Genomic DNA, 24,381 nt, shown 5'->3' with positions numbered 1-24,381 from the left:
AAAATTATTATATGCAGACTTGCATTATCAAACTGAAGTGTAATAAATCAAGGCCCACGACCCACACGATGGATGATCCCTATTCAAAGTCCTCAGTTGGACAGGTTTTAGAGCTTTTTTTTGAACGTATTTTTCTTTCTCAAATGCTTTTTCTATCATGTAAGAGGATGCAGCAAATACTGAATGGAAGAGCTGGAGGAGACTTCACTGCCCTTTGGAAAGTTCTGTTCAAACAGTAGGTACAGCTGTTTTTTTTAATCCTTCTAGCTACACTTGACGAGGCTATTAGTATTATCCCTCAAATTTAACGAGCATAAACTTTTAGTTCAGAGAGGTCACTTTAGGCATATAGGCACTTCGCTAGAAGCGAGAGGAGTGCCGCCCTGAACCGGTTTTCTGAGCCCGAGTGAGGCGTCGCCAGAGCCGCGCGCCGGGCACTCACTCCCGGCGAGCGGGCGGCGGTGGTTCGGAGCTGAAGAGGGGGCAGCCCGGCTTCCCAAGCCAGCCGATCTCTCCCTGCGGCTGTGCCGCGCCGCCAACGCCAGGCCCTTCTGATGCAAAGCCCCCGAGGAGGAGCGCAGCCTCAGAGATCCTGGAACCCAGATGCTGTGTCAGGCCTGCAGCAGTGGCTTGCCGGGGGTCCGGGTGGGGGGCGACCCACCCCGTCTCTCCGGGGAGGTAATTGTGCGGGAAGCTGGACGCCGACAGAAAACCCGGAGGGCAGGGAGGGGCCGCCAGGCAAAAACTTTCCTCTGGTACAGGTTGGCTCTCCGTGATGTCACAGCTCTTCTGGGTTCTTCTCTGCCACGTGCACCCCTTTCGAACCCCATACCAGGTGCCCAAAAGGGGGTGTTGGGCTTCTCCGGGCTGAAGATGCCCCGAGCCTCTGTCCGCGACCCCTCTTAGGGTCGGGCTCGGCAGAGCTGGAGAGGCGCGGGGATCTGGGAGGAGAGCCCGCGGCCAAGTCGGGCGGGCGGGGCGCGCCGAGGAGCCTTCTCGGGGGCCGGCAGGTGAGGGAGGTCGGGGGAGAGGGAGGTGCGACGGCAGCTGCGGTGGCACCACGTGTCCGGCCGGGGCGGGGCGGCGGGGCGCGCCCTCGGAGCCCAGCGCCAGCGGCGGCGGCGGCGCGTCGGCCCCGCAGCAGCGGCCGCCCGCGGCGCGCTCCGGCTTAGCGTAGTCTCCTCGCTCCCGGTGCCCGCAGGTGCCACCTCCTGGACGGCGGCAGCGGCGGCGCGAGGAGCCGGCAGGCGGCAGCGCGATGGGACCCCTTCGGGAGACCAAGGTAAGGAGGGCACGTCCGAAGGGCTCGATGGCTGTGTCAGCGAGCGCCGGAGGGAGAGGAGAGGTGGGCACTGCGGGGAGGGACGCGGATCAGGTGAGAGCTGGAGGGGTGACCTTTAGGATTGCGGTGGACGGGGACGACGAGGTGGCGAGCGCGATAAGAAGGCAGGGGACTGTCGCCCAGGTGATGAGATCCGAGACCCGGGAGATGGGGAGGCAGTACTGTGTTTGGAGGGTTGACACTGAGGATTAAAAAGATGGACTCCGAAGGGTTAATCCCATTCCCTGAAATTGGAGATTGGGAATCTAGCTCTCAATCGTCGTCCTCCGTGTGTGATGTGACTAAAAAGGATTTGATATATTGGTGACTGAGAAATAAGGACTCCAGCATTGGTTCAGCTTCCGCCTGGTGCCCAGCGGAGCGGCTGGCGTGTGATACCTGCTGGGTGACAGCACAGATTGCAGGCTGGGTGCGGCTCTCGCCCCTGGATAGGGCGGGTGCCTGAGCGACCTCGGGAGTTACCGGCGGCTGGGACTTTCCCTTCAATTCCTGCACTGTGAAGGCCTCTCAGAGGTGTTTACTTTGGCAGCGACCCTTCCTGGTAAGCCGCGTGGAAATGAGCAGAAGGTCATGTTTCCACACAGTGTTCGTTACCTAATCCAAAGCCCTTTTTCAGTTGCAGAGGTTGGAGGGAGCGATGGGTTTTTTCCTGCAGAGAGCCCGTCCTGGGAGTCCATTTTAATAAGGGAGGGTGGGGGTGACCCCGACCGACCAGCTCTGGACTGCAGGCCCCCGTTCTGCTTCTAGGTAATGTGCGGCAGTCTTGGCTGAGCATCTCTGCCTCTTTTAGCTTCAGTTTCCTCATCTGTAAATAGGGACGCAAATTAGTGTGCTCTCTGTGGCCTCCGTTGTTGGAAAGACTAAACAAAATGATGGCTGGCAAAGCACTTTAAAAATGGGAAAATACTGCTGAGATACTGCTTTGGGGGCATTTTCAAAGCCCTCTGCACTTGATGCTGTGTTTTGAAGGAGAGAGACAGGGAGAAAAAAATGTCTTCATCTGAGTGTCCTGTAAGGAAAACAAAAGCTAAACATGATGAGAAAGGCGGAGCCATCTTACCCGGTATTGAATTTTTGTTTGCTTTTCTGTTGGCAACAAGCCTTGTGTACCAGGATATTAATGAATAATTAAAATCCTGGCCGGAAGAGGGGGTGCACTTGAAAGATAAGGTTGCATGATCTATCTAGGGAAACTGTTTCAGGTATAGTGGTCTGCTTTGTCAGGAGACAGGAAAACAGGAGTCAAATTGTCACAGCTAATTCAGGGAAAGCAAAATGGAAGTCTGGAGGAAATCGAGTAATAATCAGAGTGTGCTGAGTTATAAAGAGCCTTTGAGAGAGCTGAAAGCTTGAATGTGGTAGGAAGAGCCAGAGTGGCAAGGTGAGTTAGACGTGTGAGAAAGGAATAGCCTTCCTGCTAGCAGCTGAAAGTGTGTGTGTGTGTCTGTGTGTGTGTACACACATCCATGCTGCAGCGTGTGATCTTCAATAAATTAGAAGGCTTAGCTCAGTAGAAGAGTTTTGGAGCTGATTTTAGCTACTGAAACAAGGACTGCTCTGTGAAGATTTAATATTCAGAAATGTGGCTCCGCAGACACTGAGCCCAGAAGGAGCAGACTGGAGTTCAGAGGGGGCAACAAGTGTCCTTTTGTTTTCTCTCTGATGTCCGATTTGGAGAAGGAGCTGAGAGTACAGCATCATGAGAAGGAGATTGCCCGAAGCCGGATTCCCCGCTTGATTCTTCGGCCCCATCTGCCTCAGCAACAGCACAAGGTGTCCCCCGCCTCTGAGTCTCCCTTCTCGGAGGAAGAGAGCAGAGAATTCAACCCCAGCAGCTCTGGGCGCTCAGCGAGGACCGTGAGCAGCAACAGCTTCTGCTCAGGTACGGTACCCACGGGAACGAAGGCAGGAAGTGAGTACACTGCGGGTGCGTTGTGAGTGGACCTGGAGCGGGCCTCTTACAGTCTCTGAGCAGATGTCTGTTATTAGGATGAATAGTAGGAGGCTGCATCTTTTTGACTCTTGTAACCTAGGGATACAGCAGTTTCTAATGGTTCAACCCCATGGAATTTCATCCCCATTTTTATGTTATTCTAGTTGATAATTTTCTATATGAAATCTTAACTTCCTTTTTATATGACTGTAAAATATATTTCTTGGCTAAATCTGGAAAACGTAGCTTACATTTCATGCAAACAATCTTTGTAAGCCTGGGTACTTCTGTTTCTGAAATCCCCAAAGATAAAGCAAGTCCTAATGAATGAGGTCAAGATCAAGGTGGCTTATATCCCAGTACTGGCTTGACCTTGTATTTTAGAGGGAAAGAAAACAGGTTTTGAACTTACAGGCCTGGCCTTTCTATGAACCCTACAATGTGTTGGACCTTGGGCAAGTTTCTTAACCTCCTTAAGCCTCAGTTGTTACGGCCATAAAATGGGTTGATAATACCTACCTTGTAGAGTAGCTGAGAGGTTGAAAGAGACTACATACTTAAATGTATTCCTAGCGCAGGGCCTGCCCTGCAGAGGTGCTTGAGAAATGATGGTTCTTAATACGAGAACATATGTCAGTTTTGATACATGTTTAAGAAAGTTTCCTTAGAGCTGTGAGCATATTTGGTTAAGGGCACAGATCCCTTCCTACCTCCTAGAGGTACTGCATTATCTCTATCATACAAACTGAAGCACGTGACCTAGAAAGACTTATATTATTTGAGAAGCATTAGGAATTTGGGTAAAATTTAAAGGAGTGACCATATTATGATTCATGAAGAATGTTTCACAAAGGATAATTCTTAGAATTTATTTAGGGAAAATGTAATCTGAAGATTAACACATTCGTGAAAAGGGAAAGATGAATCAAGGTGCTATGATTAATGCCCTAATTAAGCAGGATACAATATTCCATTGTAGTTAGTACCAGTGATTACATTTTCAGGGATTTTAAAAGCGTAGCTTTAGATTTATTATATACTTTCACAAAATAATTCCACCCAGTACATAAGTTGTATATTAGAAATACTGTGCTGCCTATTTTTAAATCCTTTTCTCCATAATGCTTCAGATTCTCTGTTTGATTTTGAAAATATTATATCAAAATATTATATTTTAAAACTGATTATTGCTGAATCCACTGTAAAATGGAGACCCACTGATGGTTTGCTTGACATTCTCCCAGAAAGAAAACAAAAGGAAAACTACTGGAGCAGTAAAAATTCCTGGAACTCAAAGTGGTGTTTGCAGAATGTAATGCTGTTTACTTTCAGTCCCTTTTCGAGCTCAGGAATCACTCTTGCTGAATGTGGATGAACCCAGGGGACTATCATTTCATACTCACACAGCTTTGTTTGCGTAACTCAATTCTACATTTATTCCTGAAATTCTCTCCACATCATCACCTTCTCTCTGACTGACTTTAGCATGAGCAGTGTTACCAGCAAAAAAGAAAAAGTTGGTCAAAGCAAAAGAAAGAGCCCCAGACAGATCTTAAAAAATATATTTGGCAAACAGATAAAATTGTTAATTTCAGCCATGAATCATTCTTTCCAAGACCCATTTCCTGGATCAACCCTTCTTCCCAGGAGCCCTGTCTCCCACTAAGGCCATAATGCTGTACATGAAAATCGAAAGTAAATATTGATCCTTGTGCCATTAACTAGCTGAGAATTGAGTGGCACAAGCGTCTAATGACCGGTGTCTATAAACCTACCTTTTGATCTTCAGTCTTGCATCCTGCCTGCAGATAAGACTCTCTCTGTTCTGGGGTCTCATCTTCCTGCTTGGCAGTTCCCCAAGTTTTGGGTTGGTGCCTTGTCATTCTTTACTTTCCTCTCCTAAGAGCCCTGGTAAAACCCCATGATGGCTTTTGAGTGCTGTGCTGACTAAAATTGACAGGAGCAAGGTCTTTGGGGTGGGGCGTGAATGATGCTTTCAGAGGTCAGTTGGTGGATGAGAAATAAATGGGTTTAGTACTATGGGGAGTATTAAAGCTGCAGGCAGTGAAGTTGAGAATGTAAAACACGTCCAACCAGCAGGGGGAAATAGCTGGTTTTAATCCAGCCACTTTAACGCTGAAGCTACAAAATATGTTGATTATCATGGCAGTTAAGTGAGAGACTGCACATGACTGTGTACATGCAAATCGTAAAAATACCATCCATTGCTACAGTGAAACTCAAATAATGTAGAGATATCTGTTACTGCCATAACTTCCTAACTTTATTGTGATCATTCTGCATTAGTTTGTTTTCTTTATTATAAATCATCACCTTTTACTAACGAGAAAGAGGAATTCTTACAATCTGGTAGTTAAATGGGAGAGAATGCTGTTGCTCAATCACAATGCAATTTAATTTGAAAATTACAGTTTTAAAACTACAAACTAGATTCTTTCCCTAAATCTGTATCAAAGGCTGTGTAAATTATGAAGAGCATCATATATCCTAAGATACTCAGTTTTTAAAAGAATAGTTCATTGAGTTTATATAAAGTTAAATTTACTTATTATAAAGGATTATCCTTTATTTTGAGAGTCTGGCTTCCCTATCATTTGTATTATAACAAAAAATCCTGACAGTGGTTGGAGTTATACTTCAGCAAAATAAATGACAACTCCATATTGAAATGTCCTCCACCCTCACGTTTTTCCTTTAATTTTGCTGATCTATGAAATTAAAAGCCTGCACTATTTTCAGAGTGACCTGTCCATTTTTTACCTACTTTCTTCCTTCTCTCTCTCCACTGCCTTCTCCCTTTCCTTCCCACGGGAGCCTTGACAAGGAACATTTAATGATTTGAGATTCTGTATGCTAATTTGTCTGTTGTCTTGATCTCATTTCACAGGGAAGAAGTTGTCTGTGACCTTTTGCAATTCATTTGGGGTGTGTCCCCAAAGGGCTCTTCTCTTAATGGCTTCTTACTAGCAGAATTTCTCTGAAGAGATGCATATGCTTTGTGCGTTTCGTCAGCACGTGTGTTTTTGCACTTGGACATCATCCTCCTGTTAAAGGAGTCTATTCCTTACAGTTTGTATTTGAACTTAGTCACTGTGACCTCAGGTGGGCGCAGTTAGGTTTATATTGTGTTGGAGGCCAGGCCCTCTTTTGTGTGTATGGCAAAGAAAAAACTGCATTCTTAAAAAATGTTGACTAATGCTTTCTTTAAAAAAAAGTACCTAAGGAAGTACAGTTTAAAAAGTTAAAAAAAAAAAACCAAAAAAACCCTGTTTTTATGTCCTCTCTTTTATTTTTTGTCAGTTTTTTTAACCAATGTTTTCTCATAAAATCATCCTGTCTTCCTTCCCTCTCCCTGCCCCCTCCCCATTTTCTTGTTTTAACATGCCCATGAGAAGTGACAAAAACCCACATCTGTGATTTGTGTTCTGGGTGTGGCCCATTGAATCTAGGCCTCTGTCCATTTTTCTCTCCCTCCACCCCCCGCCTTTTTGTTGTTGTTGTTAGGGCGTTGTGCTTGTATGTTTGTCATTGTGGCCACAACTCCGGCCACTATTAGGAACTCTAATGACCTGGGTAAGTCAGTCACTTACAGCAGTCACCTGACGTGATCAGCAGCATGCCACGCAGTTCTCTTTGCTTAGTTGAGGCAATAATTACCCCGTGCAACTGGGAGGCAGATGGATTGCTGGGCTTTAGGCTAGTTCTCCTTGGGGCGCCTTGTAAACATGGCAGGTGGGGGAAATGATGCATACAGCACACCGATGGTTTTATGGGAGACCAGTGATTGCTCTGAGTTATTTCCATGTTTCTAATGTGCACACAGTCAAGTGTATGGCCTAACCCATTAAAAAGCATATCCCAGATCAATCAGCCGAACGGACAGCATCTGAGAAACTGATTCTTTGCAGTCTAATTCTGAGTAAGGTGTTTGCAGAAATAACTTCGGTAGTTACAGTGGCTGAGAAGAACTCCGTCTTTGGGTGCAGTGACCTAGAGGTAATCATTGTGGCTGTTTGTGGGAAGAACAATTACGGCAAATTACAACCTGACTAGTGCCCTGCCGAGGCATGATAATGCCTCCAAAAATCTGCTTTGCCTTGCCAAACAGAAATATTTCTGCTATGCTTTTGTCCAGTTGAGGAAACTTGGCATCTGGATAGAGTAAGCCTTTGAATATAATGATCAGAATTGAGATGAAGTGATTAAACTGAAGTGAGCTGCAGTACTGAATTACACTATAATTGAATGACTGCCAACCTGCTGTGAAGAAAAAAAAAAGAACAACTAAAACCCTAAGAATTTAGTATCATTTTAATGAGCATGGGACCTAGGCTCTGTGGCATGATACATATTTCTGATGCTTAGCTGCCTCAGCCTCAGAAGTAAGTACCTAATGAAGCAGCTCGCAAATGAAGGGCACATAGACAGTGCTTCTTTGAGGATGCGGTAACTGCAATTAGAGGGACAAGAACAAAAGGTTTTGCCATTTAATAAAAAAAAAATTACTTAGTGTGAACAGTGAAAGGTTGGAGTTGGACCATGCCTGAGAGCAAATTGTGGTACTTACTGTGAACATCCTTCATGCTGTAGAATTCTCACGTCTGTGACGTTGTTTATCACTTCAGAGTGTGGTGTTTGTCTACAGTCAGATGCCCAGGAAAGCTGGTTTAAAATGCAGATGCCTTGGCACTATCCTAGCTTGTTATTCCAGGATGGAAGGGCCAAGGAATCTGTATTTTATAGACCTTCTGGATGACTTTTACCTAGTGAAGTCTGAGCCTCTCTATTTTGCGGTCTGCATGTGTTTAGGGATTTTGTATGAGGGATGTGAGGGGTATGCCCCAGTGGCATCCCAAGATGAACAGGGATCAAAGACGGCAGAAGTGGTGGCTAGACAAGCTGTTTAAACCCATGGCATGGGACAAGGAAAATGCTTCCACAGTTCCTGGAAATTACAGCTTCTCAGTCTGTATTTACAATTCTCATGTCCTTAGTCTTAGCGATAGTATTATCTATGTCTACTTAGTGGGCTTAACTTGTGTTCAGATGGTAGAGAAGTTAAGGGGAGGAGAAAGCATTTCTTTCCTCTATTTTCCTGGATAACCCTCTTTCTGGATATACTATCTGTGGCCAGACTTTTAATTCTTTTGCATTTACTTATTTTGGCATTGGGATGATTTGAGGTACATTGGAAGCAGTTGTACTGGGTACAACATGAATGTGCCCTAAACACCCAGTAGGTTCACTGAGAGGGATGGGGAAAAAAAAGAGAAACTGAGGCCTGGGAGTAGCAAGACATTCAACTTTTTGCAAACTTCCATAAAAACGAATTAATCTAATAAGCATTTATTCAGTGCCTGCTAAGGGTCAGGCTAAGGGTACAGAGATGAATAAAACACAGGGATTAGAAAAATCAAGTATTTTACTGCCTTCACTCTGATAAAATATCAATAAATGGGATGATATTTGTGGAGGCATTTCCCACACAACTGCCTTTATCTCAGTGATTTTGTATCTGTTCGTTTTTACCCACACCCACTCGACACACACACTCCTTCCTTGTAGTTTGAGTTTGTTGCTCTGTTTATTATCTGCACTGGCCTCTCACATTTCATAAGCCCAAGGGTTCAAAGGAGTAGCATTTGTTAGTGTGGTGTAGTAGATAAACATGAGCCTTGGCATCCACGGACCTGAGTTAAAAGCATGAAATAAGATTAGAAAGGTGAGCAGGACCAGAGCAGGAAAGGCTTTGTTCACCTTGTGAAAAACTTGATCCCTGAGGTCCAAGGTCCGTACAGGAAGTGAACCCGTAACGTAAAGAGTGAGGCCACCTGGCTAGATGACAATAGGTTTGGACTCTAGAACTGGACAGTGTATGCCCCTTCTAACAATAGTCAGAGTTTTAAAAATTCAGTGCTTTCCCCCCCCACTATATGGGTCAAATAGCATACGTAAGTAGCTGGATTTGGCTCTTGGACTGCTGTTTTGCAATTCCTTAATATCCTCCAGAGCCACTGAAGGGTTTTCCCCAGGGAAGGGTTTTCTAGTTTATGACTAGATTTATAATTTAGAAAAATCTTTCTGATTACATGTGGGAGATTGGATAGGAGGAGACAGAGAATGATGGTGAGAGCCTGCCTGGTTTGAAGGCCACTGTGGTGACAGTCTAAGTGAAAAATGATAAAGTAATAAGTGTGAGGACTGAAGCCAGAATGTGTGTGTCTTAGTCACCAGTTTCAAGCGGAATGCATCTAAATTTCCACTGGATGAACCCAGATGAAGTAGCAGGACTGGGGAGGAGGGTGAGTCAGGTGAATGAACTCAGATTAGGCTTTGCTGCACTTGAGATAAAGGTCTTGAGCTGTGAAGAGAAGTCAGAGATGTTAGTAGCTGAAGTCAGTCAAGGGGCTTGACACAGGTTTCCCTGCCATCTTAAAGTAAAGCATCGTGTGAAACCTTTTGTGAACAGAAATGGCATAAAGCGAAGAAGTAGTCACCTTCGGACATGTCTGGTAATAGAAATTGTTAGCCACTCAGTCGTGTCCGACTCTTTGTGACCCCATGGACTGTAGCCTGCCAGGCTCCTCTGTCCGTGGAATTCTCCAGGCAAGAATACTGGAGTGGGTTGCCATGCCCTCATCCAGGGGATATAATTGGTTTATTACAGGAAAGAAACATTCCTGTCCAGAGGAGTTCAGTGTCTAATTATCAGAGTCATCGGTGTAAGGGAACAGGCCCCCAGTGCTGTGACAGCTAGAGGAGAGCTCTCTTGCTAAGAAAATCAGAAAATATCCCACTCCGGAGTTGGTGCTTGGAAGCCAGGAAGGAAAAATAGCCATCCCGTTTATGTTTTATTTAACTGTGTGTGTATATGTAAGTGTGAGAAGTGTGGGTGAGGTGCATGTGTGTAGTGATTGGTGTGTGTATGTGTATACATCTGTATGAGTGTGTGAGGTGTGCACACACTGTGTGCCTGGTGGCAGGAGAGGTGGAAGGCTGGCGAATCAGCAAAGCATTCTGGAGGAGGTGATGCCTAAGCTGTCTGTTCATGCAACTCCAGTCAGGTTTTCCTCCTTCTTTCCCCCTGAATTGACACCTGTACAATTCTCAGGATCCTCACCGCACCACCAAACCTAACGGTGGATTCTCCGTCTTCACCTCTTCATCCCACTGGATTCCCATCTCAGTATATGGCACCCACTTCGTCTAGATAACAGCATTCCAGTTCAGAGTGAAGAAGGAATTCAGGACAAAGCCACATACCCACATTTCCCAGGACTCAACTTGACCCAGGCCAGCCCCCTGCCCCACCACCCAGGTGGTGGATTTTACTCAAGCCCAGGGGAGACAAGACTGCTGGGTGCGCCTGTACTGTTAGCTGGCTTTGCTAGCACTCACGCAAGGTAACTGCACCAAACCTCTGCAGCCCTCGGGCTTGGACTGTGGCATCTCCTGCTTTGGAGACACTGTCAGACCGCATGTCTCTCGGAGCAGAGACCTTCCCAGCTGCTCCATGCACTGCTGGGTGGTCGAGGTGCCTGTCCTCTGCTCATTGCCCGGGTTATACTCCTCCTGCTGCAGGAGGCCAGTCATGTCAGGCTGACTGCTGTCTCTTTTTAGAGAACCCTAACCAAACTTCCTAGTGCTCATCATGGGGGCTCGCCCAGCTCTCACCCGCACCTGGTAGAAACCCGTCCTTCAGCTTTTCCCTGCTCAGTGTGAATCTTCCCAGCACGCCTCCTTCCCAGCTGGCCCTGCTTCATTCTCTTCTCTTTAGCCTGGGGTGGTCCCTGAATCAGGTGGTCCCTGATTCCTTTTAGGTGTTGACAGAGCCCTCAGAATTCTTGAGACCCTGTGGACCCTAACCTGCCCTTCTAGTTGTCCTGAGGTGTGTGTGAGGGTTATTTATTCTTTAATGCTAATGATTATATGTTTTCAATTCAAAACTAAGATCTATGTGCAAACACATATGTCAGAGTAGATGTAATAACACTTACATTGCTTTTTGCTAAAGTGAGATCCTGCTTTAGTGACCCGTGATCCTTTCTAAGTAAAAATATTTATCAAACACCTATTGTGGACAAGGTGCTATCCTAGGAGCTGAACAACAGTGATGAACAACCCTGACAGGACTCCTGCCCTCCAGGAGTGTGTATTCTAGGCGGTACCTGTACCTGTCATTGCTTGTCAGTACATAGAGGTGCCCCCATTCACTGTACTGACAGCTAGGGTTCCTCTGGATCGAAGGCTTCATTTATTCAGCCATTCCTCTGTGGATGGACATTTCATCTCTGAGGCTGATGTTTCAAAATTCAGAATTTCATTTATTGAATGTCACTGAAATGAACTTTATTCCTGAGCATCTCTCTCTCTTTCCTGTGTTTGTATCTTTTTTAAAAAAACTAATACCCTGATTCATATATATTCTCTAAAACAATTCTTTTGTTTTCAGATAGAAAGATCAAGATGTAGGAATTAAACTGTATAATAAGCATTTTTTTTTCCTTAACGTACTTCAACATTTCTCCATTTCAATGCTTTACTGCATCTGATCATCGCTATCTTCAAATGCTCAATATGAGAAAAAATAGAAAGGAAGGGGAAAAGATTTGCATTGCTACAAGAGTGTCTGCCTCTGTCCGTGGAAGTTTTCCAGGCAAGAAATACTAGAGTGGGTTGCCATTTCCTTCTGCAAGGGATCCTCCCAACCCAGGGATTGAACCTGCATCTCTTACATCTCCTGCATTGGCAGGCAGATCGTTTTCCACTTGTGCCACCTGGAAAGGGGTTTGCTACAAGAGAGGTCCCTGTAATTCAGGTGTCCTAAGAGTGGTTTCCCTGGTGGCTCAGATGGTAAAGTATCTGCCCACAATGTGGGAGACTGGGGTTCGATCCCTGGGTCAGGAAGATCCCATGGAGAGGGAAATGGCAACCCACTCCAGTACTCTTGCCTGGAAAATCCCATGGACAGAGGAGCCTGGTAGGTTACAGTCCATGGGGTCTCAAAGAAACTGAGCAACTTCACTTTCTTTCTTCAGAGTGGTTTCGGGTTTCCTTGTTATAAGGTTTTCAGGAGATCAAAAGATAGCTTCCTTGTCTGACTCTCTGTGTGTCTCTTCTTTCCGTCCTACCTGCCAGGTCCCCTCCTGCCCTGCCTTTCCCTGTCTGCTATCTTCTCCCAAAAAGGAACCTTAAAAAAAAAGGTCTTTATAAACCCATGATTTAGAAGCTGCAAATAAACTCCTATCACTAAGGAGAGGGAAGATCAGAAGCATTAGTAACATCCCTATTTTGGAAAGATCATAACCCTGTGAAAGAAAGAGCAGGAGAAATAAAAGCTTGCGAGACAGAAGAACTCCACCCCCCACCTCCCAGGGCTCACCTGTCTCCTGGCAGTGACTGAGCCAACCTGGTTCCCAATTTCAGCATCGGTTGCTCCCTCACCCAAATGCCTAGATAAATGTGTCATTATGCTACGCTGACTATTTGGACCAACTTGTTTTCCCTTCTAAATTCCCCCCGTGGTTGCTCCTACAAATGAGACAATTTGGCGCTTGGTGGAAAACCAAGTAGAAGCCTTCGTTTCAGAGAAAGCACAGGTCCCGTGAAGAGACCGGCTTGCCTCACCTTGCCTCACCAAATAGCCTCTTTTGCTGCCCAGGGCTGCACCAGAATGACTTTTATGGGAGCACTCGAGGCTCCAGAATAGCTCAGAAATCCCGGGAATGTTTATATGGGAAATGATTATTTTGTCTCCAAGAAACCAGGGAAACTTTCATTAAATAATTTCTCTGTTTTCTGCTTGGTTTTTGTGGACGTAGGTTACGTGTCTTAGTGGAGGTGTTTCATTCCAATTGCTCTAACAAGTTCACCTCCATCAGCACATACATATGCTTTTGTTTACACATCCTTCAGAGTAAATGAGCTCCCTTTGACCCCCTCATCGCCTTGCAGCTGCCATTCTACTTCCCTGTTCCTCTTCACGAGCAGAACTTCACCAACATCCTATCTCTGTAATCTGTCCTTGTCAAGCATGGGGGTGACCACATTAGCAGATCTGACATTCTCTTATCTGCCGTCATTTTCCTTGATTTCCCAGCATGAGTCAATACAGTTGAACAAGCCTCTTTCTTAGGAAAGATGTTCCTCCTTGGCTCCTTCGGGCCCCCCTTTGAGAGTTCCTGTTGGCTCCGTCCTGCCCCTTCCAGCCTCACCGTGTCCGGATGCCTCAGTCCTCAGTCCTCTTCTCTTCCTGCCCTCCCCAAGGGCTCAGATCTTTACATCCCTCACTTGTAGGATGGTGATGCTCTCCAATCCAACCTCTCCTCTGAGCTTTGTGTGCGCACAAAGTCACTTCAGTCATGTCCAACTCTGTGCGACCCCATGGACTGCAGCCCGCCAGGCTCTTTATCCGTGGGATTCTCCAGGCAAGAATACTGGAGTGGGTTGCCACAGCCTCCTCAGGGGATTTTCCCCACCCAGGGATTGAACCCTTAAGTCTCTTGCATTGGCAGGTGAGTTCTTCACTGCTAGCGCCACCTGGGGAGCCCCCTCTGAGCTTTAGGCTCACATATCCAACTGCCTATTTGATATCTCCAGTGTCCTGGCTAATTTGTGCCTAAGATTTAGCATATAGCAGAAGCAGAATTCCTTTTTTGCGGGGGAGGGTGAGCTGGGTCTTCCTTGTAGCATGTGGGCTCTTCATCGGCTCTTCGTTGTGGCCTGCGTGTTCAGTAGTTGTGGTACACGTTTGATAGTTGTAATACGTGGACTCTCTATTTGCCGCACATGGGCTTAATTGCCTTGCAGCATGTGGGATCTTAGTTCCCTGACTGGGGATGGAACCTGAACCTCCTACATTGGAAGGCATATTCCTAACCACTGGACCACCAGGGAAGTCCCACCAAAACCAGAATTCTTAATTTCCCCTTCTGTAAACTCATAAACCCATTTTTCTCCAACTCAGAAATGACCACCATATTCTCTGTTGCTTAAGCAAAGAACCTGGAAGTATTCTTGACCTTCTACTTTTCATTGTCATAACTAATGTATCCCCAATCCATCTCCTTTTCTCAGTTTTTACTACTACTCCCTCAGTCAAACCACTGTCTTCTCTCATTTCCACTATGCAGTGGTCTCCATGTGGGTTCACTGCTTCCATGCCTTCATTCCTAAAGGGGTTACACAGCATGGGTGTTCAGAAGGAGACTCTGGAGTTGACCTCTTTGAATTCATACCCGCAGCTTACTGTAGCCTCAGGGAAGTGGCTTTGTAGTGCTAGTTTTGTATGCCTATCTTATTCAGTTCAGTTCAGTTGCTCAGTCGTGTCTGACTCTTTGCAGCCCCGTGGACTGCAGTACATCTTGTTAGCGCCTGTCTCCAAGAGGATATTAGATTAAGTTAATTAAATTGCATTAAAGGTTTAGTGTTCTAAACATGCCTGGTTCTTAGTAGGCACTCAATAAATATTAGTGAGACCTAATATCACTAATATAGTCTGTTCTCCACAGGCCAAATGATTGTCATTTCTTGCTTAATGCGTATGATAGCTTCCATTGCACTTGAGATAAACGTAGGGTTCTTGCCTATAGTCGTGCGCATGCTCAGACTTCTGCCTCCTTCAACCTCCTCATCAGTCCTCGGCCCTCACATTTTTCTGGTCTCTTCTCAGGTTCCTCAGTGTACCAGACTCCTTGTTGTTCCCTCTCCCTGGAGTTTTCTCTCCCCTGCCTTTTCCATGATTGGCTTCTTCTCATTTTTTTCATCTCAGTTCAAATTACCTCTTTAGGGCCTTCCATGACAATCTGTCTAATGAAATATCTTCCCACCTCCCACCCAGCTACTCTAATATCACCCAGTTTGTTTTGTTAACAGTACATCACAATCAAAATTTCTTCCCTACGTGGTTTTGTTTTTTTTTTAGCTTGCATATCAACTCTCTCTACCTCTAGAATGTCAACTCCTTGAGGACAAGGATCTTAGAGTCTTGGTCATCATTACATTTTCAATATCTTGAGGACTATCTGCCACACAATAGGAAATCAGTAATTATTTGTGGGATGGATGGATGGATGAATGAGATTCTTACACTTCAACATTGGCAATTGTTTAGTGTCACATTGTATAATGCTGAAGCAAATTTAGGGTGGAGCCTTGTCGACTTCTGAATTCTCACTCCAAAAAGATGCTGAAATTAGGTGAGGGAATAGAATTGCAAATTTTGCTACTGAAAACCTACAGTGCAAAATTATCTGAGCAGCATGCATTAAACGGTCACTGTGTTGAAGCAAAACACTAGAAACAGCTTGAGTTTCTTGCCTCAGATTTTGTGGTCTGTTTATAATGAGATGGCTTCTTTCTAGCAGCTTCCTTTGTCTGTTTTTAATTTGAGCATTCCCCAAATTTCTGCTGTTTCCTCTTGGAACAAACATAGGTAGAAAAATTTAGAAAACAGCTCATGGTGGTGAGAAAGACAGGGACTTCAGAGTCAGACAAACCTGAGTTTGAATCTTTGAATTCATCCCTTATTAGCTGTGTGACTGGATTTCTTACCCTGTCCAAGCCTTAGTTTTCCCATCTATAAAAATGAGATATTATTAAAATTATATATAAAACTAGTATTCTTGGACATGAGAGCTATGTTACTTTTATCTTACCTATATCCTTTCAGAGCATTTGAATAGTTTATAGTAAGAATTTCACAGGGTTCAGATTAACCATGAATTTAAACTATGACATTTTACTTGTTTCCCATTAGACTATCTTCAGAAATGTCAGTGTCTGGAGCAGTAAATTATTGTTCAGTTGCTCAGTCATGTCCGACTCTTTTCAACCCCATGGACTGCAGCATGCCAGGCTCATCTGTCCTCCATTATCTCCTGGAGTTTGCTCAAATTCATATCCATTGAGTTGGTGATGCCATCCAACCATTTCATCCTCACCCCCTTCTCCTCCTGCCTGACCAATAAATAGTAAATATTTCCTGAGCAGTAAATAGTAACACCTATAACAGTGTCTGGCACATGGTAGATACTCAGTAAATATTTGTTGAGCAGATGAGTAAGTTGTCTGTAAACGCCTTTGTCATGCATGAAAATCAACTAGATTTCTATATAGTTTGATGTTTCTTTAAAATGGAAATAATTCTTCCTCCAAATTATGCAACTGAACATTGAACAGCATCAAACCATAACTGAATGTTTCAAGACCTTATGGCACAAAACCACATTTTCCTCCGCCTGCTGTTATTTTTAAGTTCTTCTGGAATTGTTTAGTTCAGCATTTTGGAAAACCAATGAGCTCTAATATCTAAATTCAAAAATGAACCAGAAGTTTTAAAGATGTTCCTTGGACTTTGAAGAAATATTTTATCAATAATCTTTAGATTACTAGGAACTTGAAGTTGGGACTTGGTCATCATAATTGTCACCAAACGTGTTGGATAGCACTGGCTGTTGCTGCTGCTGCTGCTGCTAAGTCGCTTCAGTCGTGTCCGACTCTTTGTGACCCCATAGACGGCAGCCCACCAGGCCCCGCCGTCCCTGGGATTCTCCAGGCAAGAACACTGGAGTGGGTTGCCATTTCCTTCTCTAATGCAGGAAAGTGAAAAGTGAAAGTGAAGTCGCTCAGTCGTGTCCGACTCTTAGCAACCCCATGGACTGCAGCCTACCAGGCTCCTCCATCCATGGGATTTTCCAGTCAAGAGTACTGGAGTGGGGTGCCATTGCCTTCTCCGCACTGGTTGTTAGACACCTTAAATATCAGTAAATGTACACACACTTAGGCAATCCTAATATTTTTAAATGTGGGTTGTATATATATATGGGCTTCCCTGGTAGCTCAGCTGGTAAAGAATCTGCCTGCAATGCAGGAAACCCAGGTTTGATTTCTGGGTCAGAAAGATCCCCTGGAAAAGGGATCGCCTACCTACTCCAGTATTCATGGGCTTCCCTGGTGGCTTAGACAGTAAAGAATCTCCCTGCAGTGTGGGCAACCTGGGTTCGATTGCTGGGTTGGGAAGATCCCCTGGATGAGGGCATAGCAAACCACTCCAGTATTCTTGCCTGGATCTTGGCGGGTTACAGTCCAGGGAGTGGCAAAGAATTGGACATGACTGAGCAACTAAGCACAGCACAGCACATATATATGTATAGGGGCTTACCAGATGGTGCTAGTGGTAAAGAACCTGCCTGCCAATGCTGGAGACAGATGCAGGTTTGATCCCTGGGTTGGAAAGATCCCCTGGAGGAGAGCATGGCAACCCATTCCAGTATTCTTGCCTGGGGAATCCCATAGACAAAGGAGCCTGGTAGGCTACAGTCCATTAGGGTCTGAAAGAGTTGGACATAGTATAGCACACACACACAACGTGCATATATATACACACACACACATATATACACACACCTATACACATATATATATTCACTTTGCAGAAAATATTCATTGCTTTCAAATTTTCACCAGAAAAGCATTAACAAGTAATATGGGAAGGATACATTTCCTAAAAATTAAGAAAACAATAACAGCATCTAACCTTATACTGCATTTTAAAATGAATTGCAGATGGATTTAATATACATGAAAACTGAAATTATAACAATCTAGAAGAAAGTATGAAAGTGAAAGTTGCTCAGTCGTGTCTGATTCTTTGTGACCCTGTGGACTACAGTGCATGGAATTCTCTAGGCCAGAATACTGGAGTGGGTAGCCTTTCCCGTCTCCAGGGGAAGAAAGTATCAGTCAGTCAGTTCAGTCGCTCAGTCGTGTCCGACTCTTTGCAAGCCCATGAATCTCAGCACACCAGGCCTCCCTGTCCATCACCAACTCCTGGAGTTCACTCAAACTCATGTGCATCGAGTCAGTGATGCCATCCAGCCATCTCATCCTCTGCCATCCCCTTCTCCTCCTGCCCCCAATCCCTCCCAGCATCAGAGTCTTTTCCAATGAGTCAACTCTTTGCATGAGGTGGCCAAAGTACTGGAGTTTCAGCTTTAGCATCATTCCTTCCAAAGAACACCCAGGACTGATTTCCTTTAGGATGGACTAGTTGGATCTCCTTGCAGTCCAAGGGACTCTCAAGAGTCTTCTCCAACACCACGGTTCAAAAGCATCAATTCTTCAGCACTCAGCTTTCTTCACAGTCCAACTCTCACATCCATACATGACCACTGGAAAAACCATAGCCTTGACTAGACAGACCTTTGTTGGCAAAGTAATGTCTCCGCTTTTGAATATACTATCTAGGTTGGTCATAACTTTCCTTCCAAGGAGTAAGTGTCTTTTAATTTCATGGCTGCAATCACCATCTGCAGTGATTTGGTAATATTTAATTGATCCTGGAGTTAAAAATGACATTCTAAGCATTAAAGCATTGAAAGAAATCACAAAGGAAATATGGAGAGATTTAACAACTAGACATAGAAAAGGTTGGTTGTTGAAAACATTTTAAACTAAAAGCCAACAATAAATTTGGTGAACTATGCTGGAGGACTGTGCCTTCCATATGTAAGAATTTCTTATAGATCAATAAGAATTCCTTAACACCTTAATAGAAAAATTGTCAAAAACATGCACAGTGCATAGAATAAGTAAAAAAAAGACCAGCAAACATATGAAAGACATTAAGCCTCACTGATAATTAAATACATGCAAACTAAAACATCAGAAATACATTTTTCATATTAACTTGGCAAAAATGCAAACAAACTAGTATTCATTACTAGCATAAATTTAATAAGTAGGGTACTCTCATACGAAAGTAACAGGAATATAAATTGCCTGAAATTTCTCAAAATTGTTAGTTTTTGTAAAAAGTGTTCATTTTACTTTTAGAGATACGTTCTATGAGGTAATAAAAAAATGTGACCATAGATTTATCTGTAGAGTGTTATTAAAGCAATTTCAATAATAGAAAATTGGAAACAACCTAAAAAACCCTGCAAGAAGGAATTGATTTTTGGAAATACTGCATTCCTGTTTTAAACAGTTACTCATTTAAAAATAATATTTTTGAGAAATTAAATAAAATACTTTGAAACTTTTAAAAACATACCCAAAGAAAGATGAATACTATAGTAAACCCTAATATGCTGCTTGTCCGTTCTATCAAGATTAAGTAATAGCAAGATGTCGTATTTGCTGCATCTGTCTCTTTCTCTCTTTTTTAGTTTGCTGAAGCATTTTAAAGCTTATATCCAGACATCATGCCATTTCATGTCCATACCTTAGCACTCATTTCTTTAAAAAATGAACATTTTCTTGCAAAAATTAGTGTCATTTTCATTACTAACACAATTAACATAATTCCTTGGTACTATCGAGAACACCAAAATAGCCCCAGTCATCTCGAAAGTTTCTGTTTCCTTCCTCACGGTATTATTTAAACCAGAGGCCAACAAACTTTTCTGAAAAGGACGAGATAGTAAATAATTTCAGCTTTGCTGGCCAGATGATCTCTGTTGTAATTATTCAGCTCTGCTTTTGTGCTTGAAAGCCACAGCCCACACCATGTAAAGGATTGGGCTGTTTTCCAGTAACATTTGATTTACAAAAGCAGGCAGCGAACAGGATTTGGCCTTCAGGCTGCAGTTTGCCAACCCCTGATTTAACTCATTCCTGTTCTCCATATTGTGTGGTGGACATTAGCTTTAAAGCTTGATTAGATTTAGGGGAAGTTTTTTTGTGGCAAAAATACTTCATGGGGAGTGCCGTGTGTTTCATCTCATAGCCCGTCAGAAGGTACATAATGTCCTTTGCCCCAGTTACGCTAAGGATACTCAGTGGGTACAAATGGGTAAGGCTTGATCCCTCTACTACAGACTCTCCGTCAGCCTTTTGTCTAATGGTTTCATCCATTGTGTTGTTGCTTAAATCTGTTATTCCATTAGAAATAATTACAAAGTTGACCCTTGTGCAACATGGGTTTAAACTGCATGAGTCCACTTATACTCAGACTTTTTTAAATGAATATATACTATGAGCTAAGGTTTGTTGAATCCTTGAATGTAGAACTGCATACACGGTGGATCAACTGCTATGTTTTACTTGGTTTTCTACTGCATGGGGTCAGCACCCCCAACCACCAACCACCCACGTGTTCAAGGGTCAACCATAGTAACTTTCTATTATTCCATCTTACTTCCATTAACCAGAATGCTTCTGTAAGAAAGAACTTTCCAATATCAGTGAGTGATTTAAGTTATCATAAAATACAGATTGTCCAGTAACAGCTTTTACAATCAGGATATTTTTTGTTTCCTTTTAATTGTTTTGGTTCCTACTAGCCTTAACAGCTTCTTTCTGTCTAACCTAACAAATTCCAGGGAAAAAAAATTTTAATAACAGAGTAAATAAGCTGTAATGTATGTTGAAATTTTAAAAAAACAGAAAACAAGCAAGCAAGTAAATAATATGCATAAAAAATCAGTAAGAAATATACCAAATAGTTAAATATTTCTTATTGGCAGTACAATTCTAGGAAACTATTATCTCTTTATTTTTTTTACTTCTTTGTGATTTTTTGTACTCTAGATGTTCTGCATTAAAGAGTATTACTTTTATAATTTAAAAACCCAACAGAATATTTTCTTTAACTTAAGTTTCTTTAGTACATTTAAAATAATATACAAATTATTTTAAAAGGTGGTTTTGCACACTTTTTTCAGAATTTTATATAGAATAATTGTACAATTTTTAGCTGTATCCCGTATTCTCAAAGAGCTTATAATATAAAGAGAGAAGAAAATAGATTAAAAAATCATTTTTAACAACCTCCAAGCTCCAAAACTGCATTAGATATTTGTTTCTCCCATCTGTCTTTGTAGACCTTAAAATTTTTTTCCCTTAAAATCAATTTGGAAATGAGTTAGTAGTATATTTCTTACAGCACTTGAGGTGGGCCACAACTTCTGGAGGTTCCTAAATCTGTAAATATTTTTCTATTATCCTTAATCCTGTGGGTTGACATATTCAAAGAAAATAAACAGGAACAAATCAATGAAAGAACTTATTCCTCAGTATAAATAAAAGTGAATATTCATTGGAAGGACTGATGCTGAACCTGAAGTTTCAATACTTTGGCTACCTGAAGTGAAGAACCAACTTATTGGAAAAGACCCTGATGCTGGGAAAGATTGAAGACAAAAAGAAAAGTGGGCGGCAGGGGTTGAGATGGTTAGGTAACATCACCAACTCAATGGACATGAATCTGAGCAAACTCCAGGAGATAGCAGAGGACAGGGGAGCCTGGTGTGCTGCAGTTCATGGGGTCGCAAGGAGTTGGACACAACTTAGGGATACAACCACAGCAAAATAAGTGAAAGGGGGCATGTAAATTAGTCTCCTTCACTGCAAATGGTCATCATTTGGCCCTGATGAGGGTCCCTTTACCCTGAGATCCACCAGGGGCCATTCTGGACTCATGTAAGTGGAATTTTAAATTGTTGACCCCGGAAGGAAATCATCTCAAATGGATCACGCTGTAAAACATGGAAGTGCTCCTATTTCATGTATATTCTTAAAATGAAATTATACTTACCATGAATAATACCATGAGAAAGAAACATAAAAGCTCTACTATGTAAGAGCTGGTGTGGGTGTGTGTTTAAGCATGTTTTAAGAGAAAAACCCCTTTTCAGTAGAAGTGAAAATCTCCTCCACTCTCTTTCTAAAGCCTTGGAGCAAAGTTTTCCTTAAAACCAAGTTGAAATGTTCTTACTTTTCTCAGACATTCTGGAAATTTAAAACAACCCACACTTCTCTGGGTAAATCATTCAGGATTTCTGCCATTTCCTGCCCAGAAACAGTTTCTTCGTGGTATCCTCTTAGAAATTTCTACCACTGGTAATTCCTTTATACTAACATAAGTAATGAGAATTGTAATTCTGCAAGACAGATTTAACAGTCAAAATAGCAGCAGGAAACAGAAGGCATGAAGTATTTCACTGAAGTAGGTTTAATAAAGAAATCTATTATGTGCTGGATCCACATGTAGTTTGGCATGTAGTGAGATTAGACTTGAACAACCAAAGAACATCAATTGGACTGTTCTTAGAATCTTGGAATAAATGTGAACTAAGACTGTTTTACATAGAATTCTGGAAAGGAATATTATCTTCATCTGGACTGGTGGTCTGCTTCCAGCTATGATCATGAAGTTAAAAAGGAAGAGAGGAAGAGGAGGGATTGGGAAGGGGAGGAAAGAAAGGGCCCTAAACAAGACCTGTTGAAAAAAACAAGACCTGTTGAACCACTTCTTCAGTGCTGTGCAGAAGAAAACACCTCAAGTGCCACAGTTAACCAGTTGACTCTGGTACTGAATTTCTGTTGTTTTTGCTGGGGTCTTAGTTTGCATAACTTAAAGTGTAGTCTCTGCAGTAGGAAAATTAATGGCCCCGGCCTTTCCAAAACTAGATTCCTTTGTCAGTGTTGGTTCCATTAGACAAAACAGGCAAATACCCCAAGCTTCTCTCATAACTCAGTTTTTCTGGGGTGTGGATATGCCTTAACAGGCTTACTAGTTAACAAGAACTATGCACTGGGAGTGATATTTACCAACTCCCTTTACTTGCTTATAAGCTCTATCAGTATGGGGGCTGGGTACATTCCTGTGGCTGATTCAGTGCCAAGACTGGATATATATTTGTTTAACTAATGAAAGAGGATGTCTCATATTCCCATCATTTCCCCCTCAAAATGAAGTGTAATACCAGACAGTTAAGAGATGATAAATGAATACTAGTTTACCAGGTGGTGATTCAAATGCTGTATGAGGTACCTGAAGTTAAAAATTTATTCAAGTATTCATCTTCTCAATCCCTGCCCTGGAGATAACGGCTGTAAATTTTGATGGCAAGTGAGACATACATGCCAGGTGAAAAATTGCTACTGCCTTCCGTAAACTGCTACCATTCTGAATAATTTTAGTCCCCAATTTTTAATCAGACATGTAGTCCTTGAAATGACTAGTACTGAAAACATGGCATGCACACATTCCTTCTTGTTTAACTCTGGCTAAATGAGAGTAGAACCAAACAAAGCGTGTTCGTTTTCTATCTATTTAAATTACAGTTTTGACAGTGTTTCTCAATACTGGAAACTGTTTAATTTTGTCCCTTGGAGTCAGATTTCTCAAGAAAAATTGCTTTCGAGGGTAGAGAATCTGAAGCATGACTTTTTGTTAATTTGGGCCATCTCTCTTTCAAAAGAAGTAACTTATGGAACTGACTCATAAGGAAATACTTTTAAAGACAACAGGTAATTTTGGATGATTAGACTTCATTCATTTGGGTTTATCTGCTTTGGGATAGGAATCAGGAACCAGGCTCTCTTGAGGCCATGGGCAGACCTGTTGAGCCTCATAAAAGTACTGGAATCTGTCTTTGCACCTTAAGAAAGGAGCTCAGATTTCTTTGGACTGAAGCATGGGACAGGCAAAAGTAAGAAGCCAGGGACAAGAGTGAAATAGCTGAGCTGTAGCAGCCAAGAGGATTCTCATCACTTTGTGATTCAGGGCCACAGTTTCTTCAATTCAAGAAGAACATAGCACATTTAAAAGAGCAGCAAAGACAGAAGGTATGAACGGTGCACTAAAAACCATTTACTTCTAGAAATGGACCACTGAGATCCGATATAGACTATTATGTCCAAAAGTCTAAAAGGATACGTCATTTTACTAATGCCAAGTTCACTTTGTTCTAGTAGCTGGGATATTTCATAACAAAAATTGAAATAAAGGCCAAAAATGAAGCAATGGCAATTACTTTTTAGATGGATTATCTAGTCATGTTAATTCAGGCAACCAGTATATTTTATTCAGTCCTAGTTCTGTTTCTGTCTTCATTCAAGCCATGAAGTTTTATGATAGCCTTTGATAGATGGCAAATTATTTTAGTTCCTTTAATATTTATAAAAGTATAGTGGTCCTAAAAGTTATTAGTACCAAATTCATTTAGTAGTATTCATTAGTACTATTCATTTTTTTGCCTACTTAGTTACTAAAATAGCTCTGCTGTCAAAATATTTCCATATAATAGAGAATTTTTCAGCAATGAAAATTTACCACTAATTGATTATTTTGAGTAGA

The 24,381-nt window shown here is 42.7% G+C and overlaps 1 protein-coding gene across 5 annotated transcripts in view; it reads left to right on the top strand.

Moving 5' to 3' along the window:
* The first annotated feature begins 625 nt into the window (after nucleotides 1-625).
* SYBU (syntabulin) overlaps nucleotides 626-24,381 on the top strand; it is an 85,222-nt gene continuing 61,466 nt past the window's right edge. Inside the window, exons 1-3 of one of the 5 annotated variants that reach the window (XM_070382184.1) lie at nucleotides 626-678; nucleotides 1,202-1,282; nucleotides 3,020-3,224. In XM_070382184.1, the coding sequence (XP_070238285.1) occupies nucleotides 1,259-1,282; nucleotides 3,020-3,224 (229 nt within the window). In that variant the 5' untranslated portion in view covers nucleotides 626-678; nucleotides 1,202-1,258. Of the gene's footprint in view, nucleotides 679-1,103; nucleotides 1,283-1,357; nucleotides 3,225-24,381 lie in introns of those variants that run through there. The other 4 variants (XM_070382185.1, XM_005902657.2, XM_005902658.3 and 1 more) reach the window with 4 other exon arrangements.

This window comes from Bos mutus, chromosome 14, assembly GCF_027580195.1.
Source record: "Bos mutus isolate GX-2022 chromosome 14, NWIPB_WYAK_1.1, whole genome shotgun sequence".
NCBI classification, from domain to species: domain Eukaryota; kingdom Metazoa; phylum Chordata; class Mammalia; order Artiodactyla; family Bovidae; genus Bos; species Bos mutus.
This window is presented reverse-complemented; position numbering and strand designations above follow the sequence as displayed.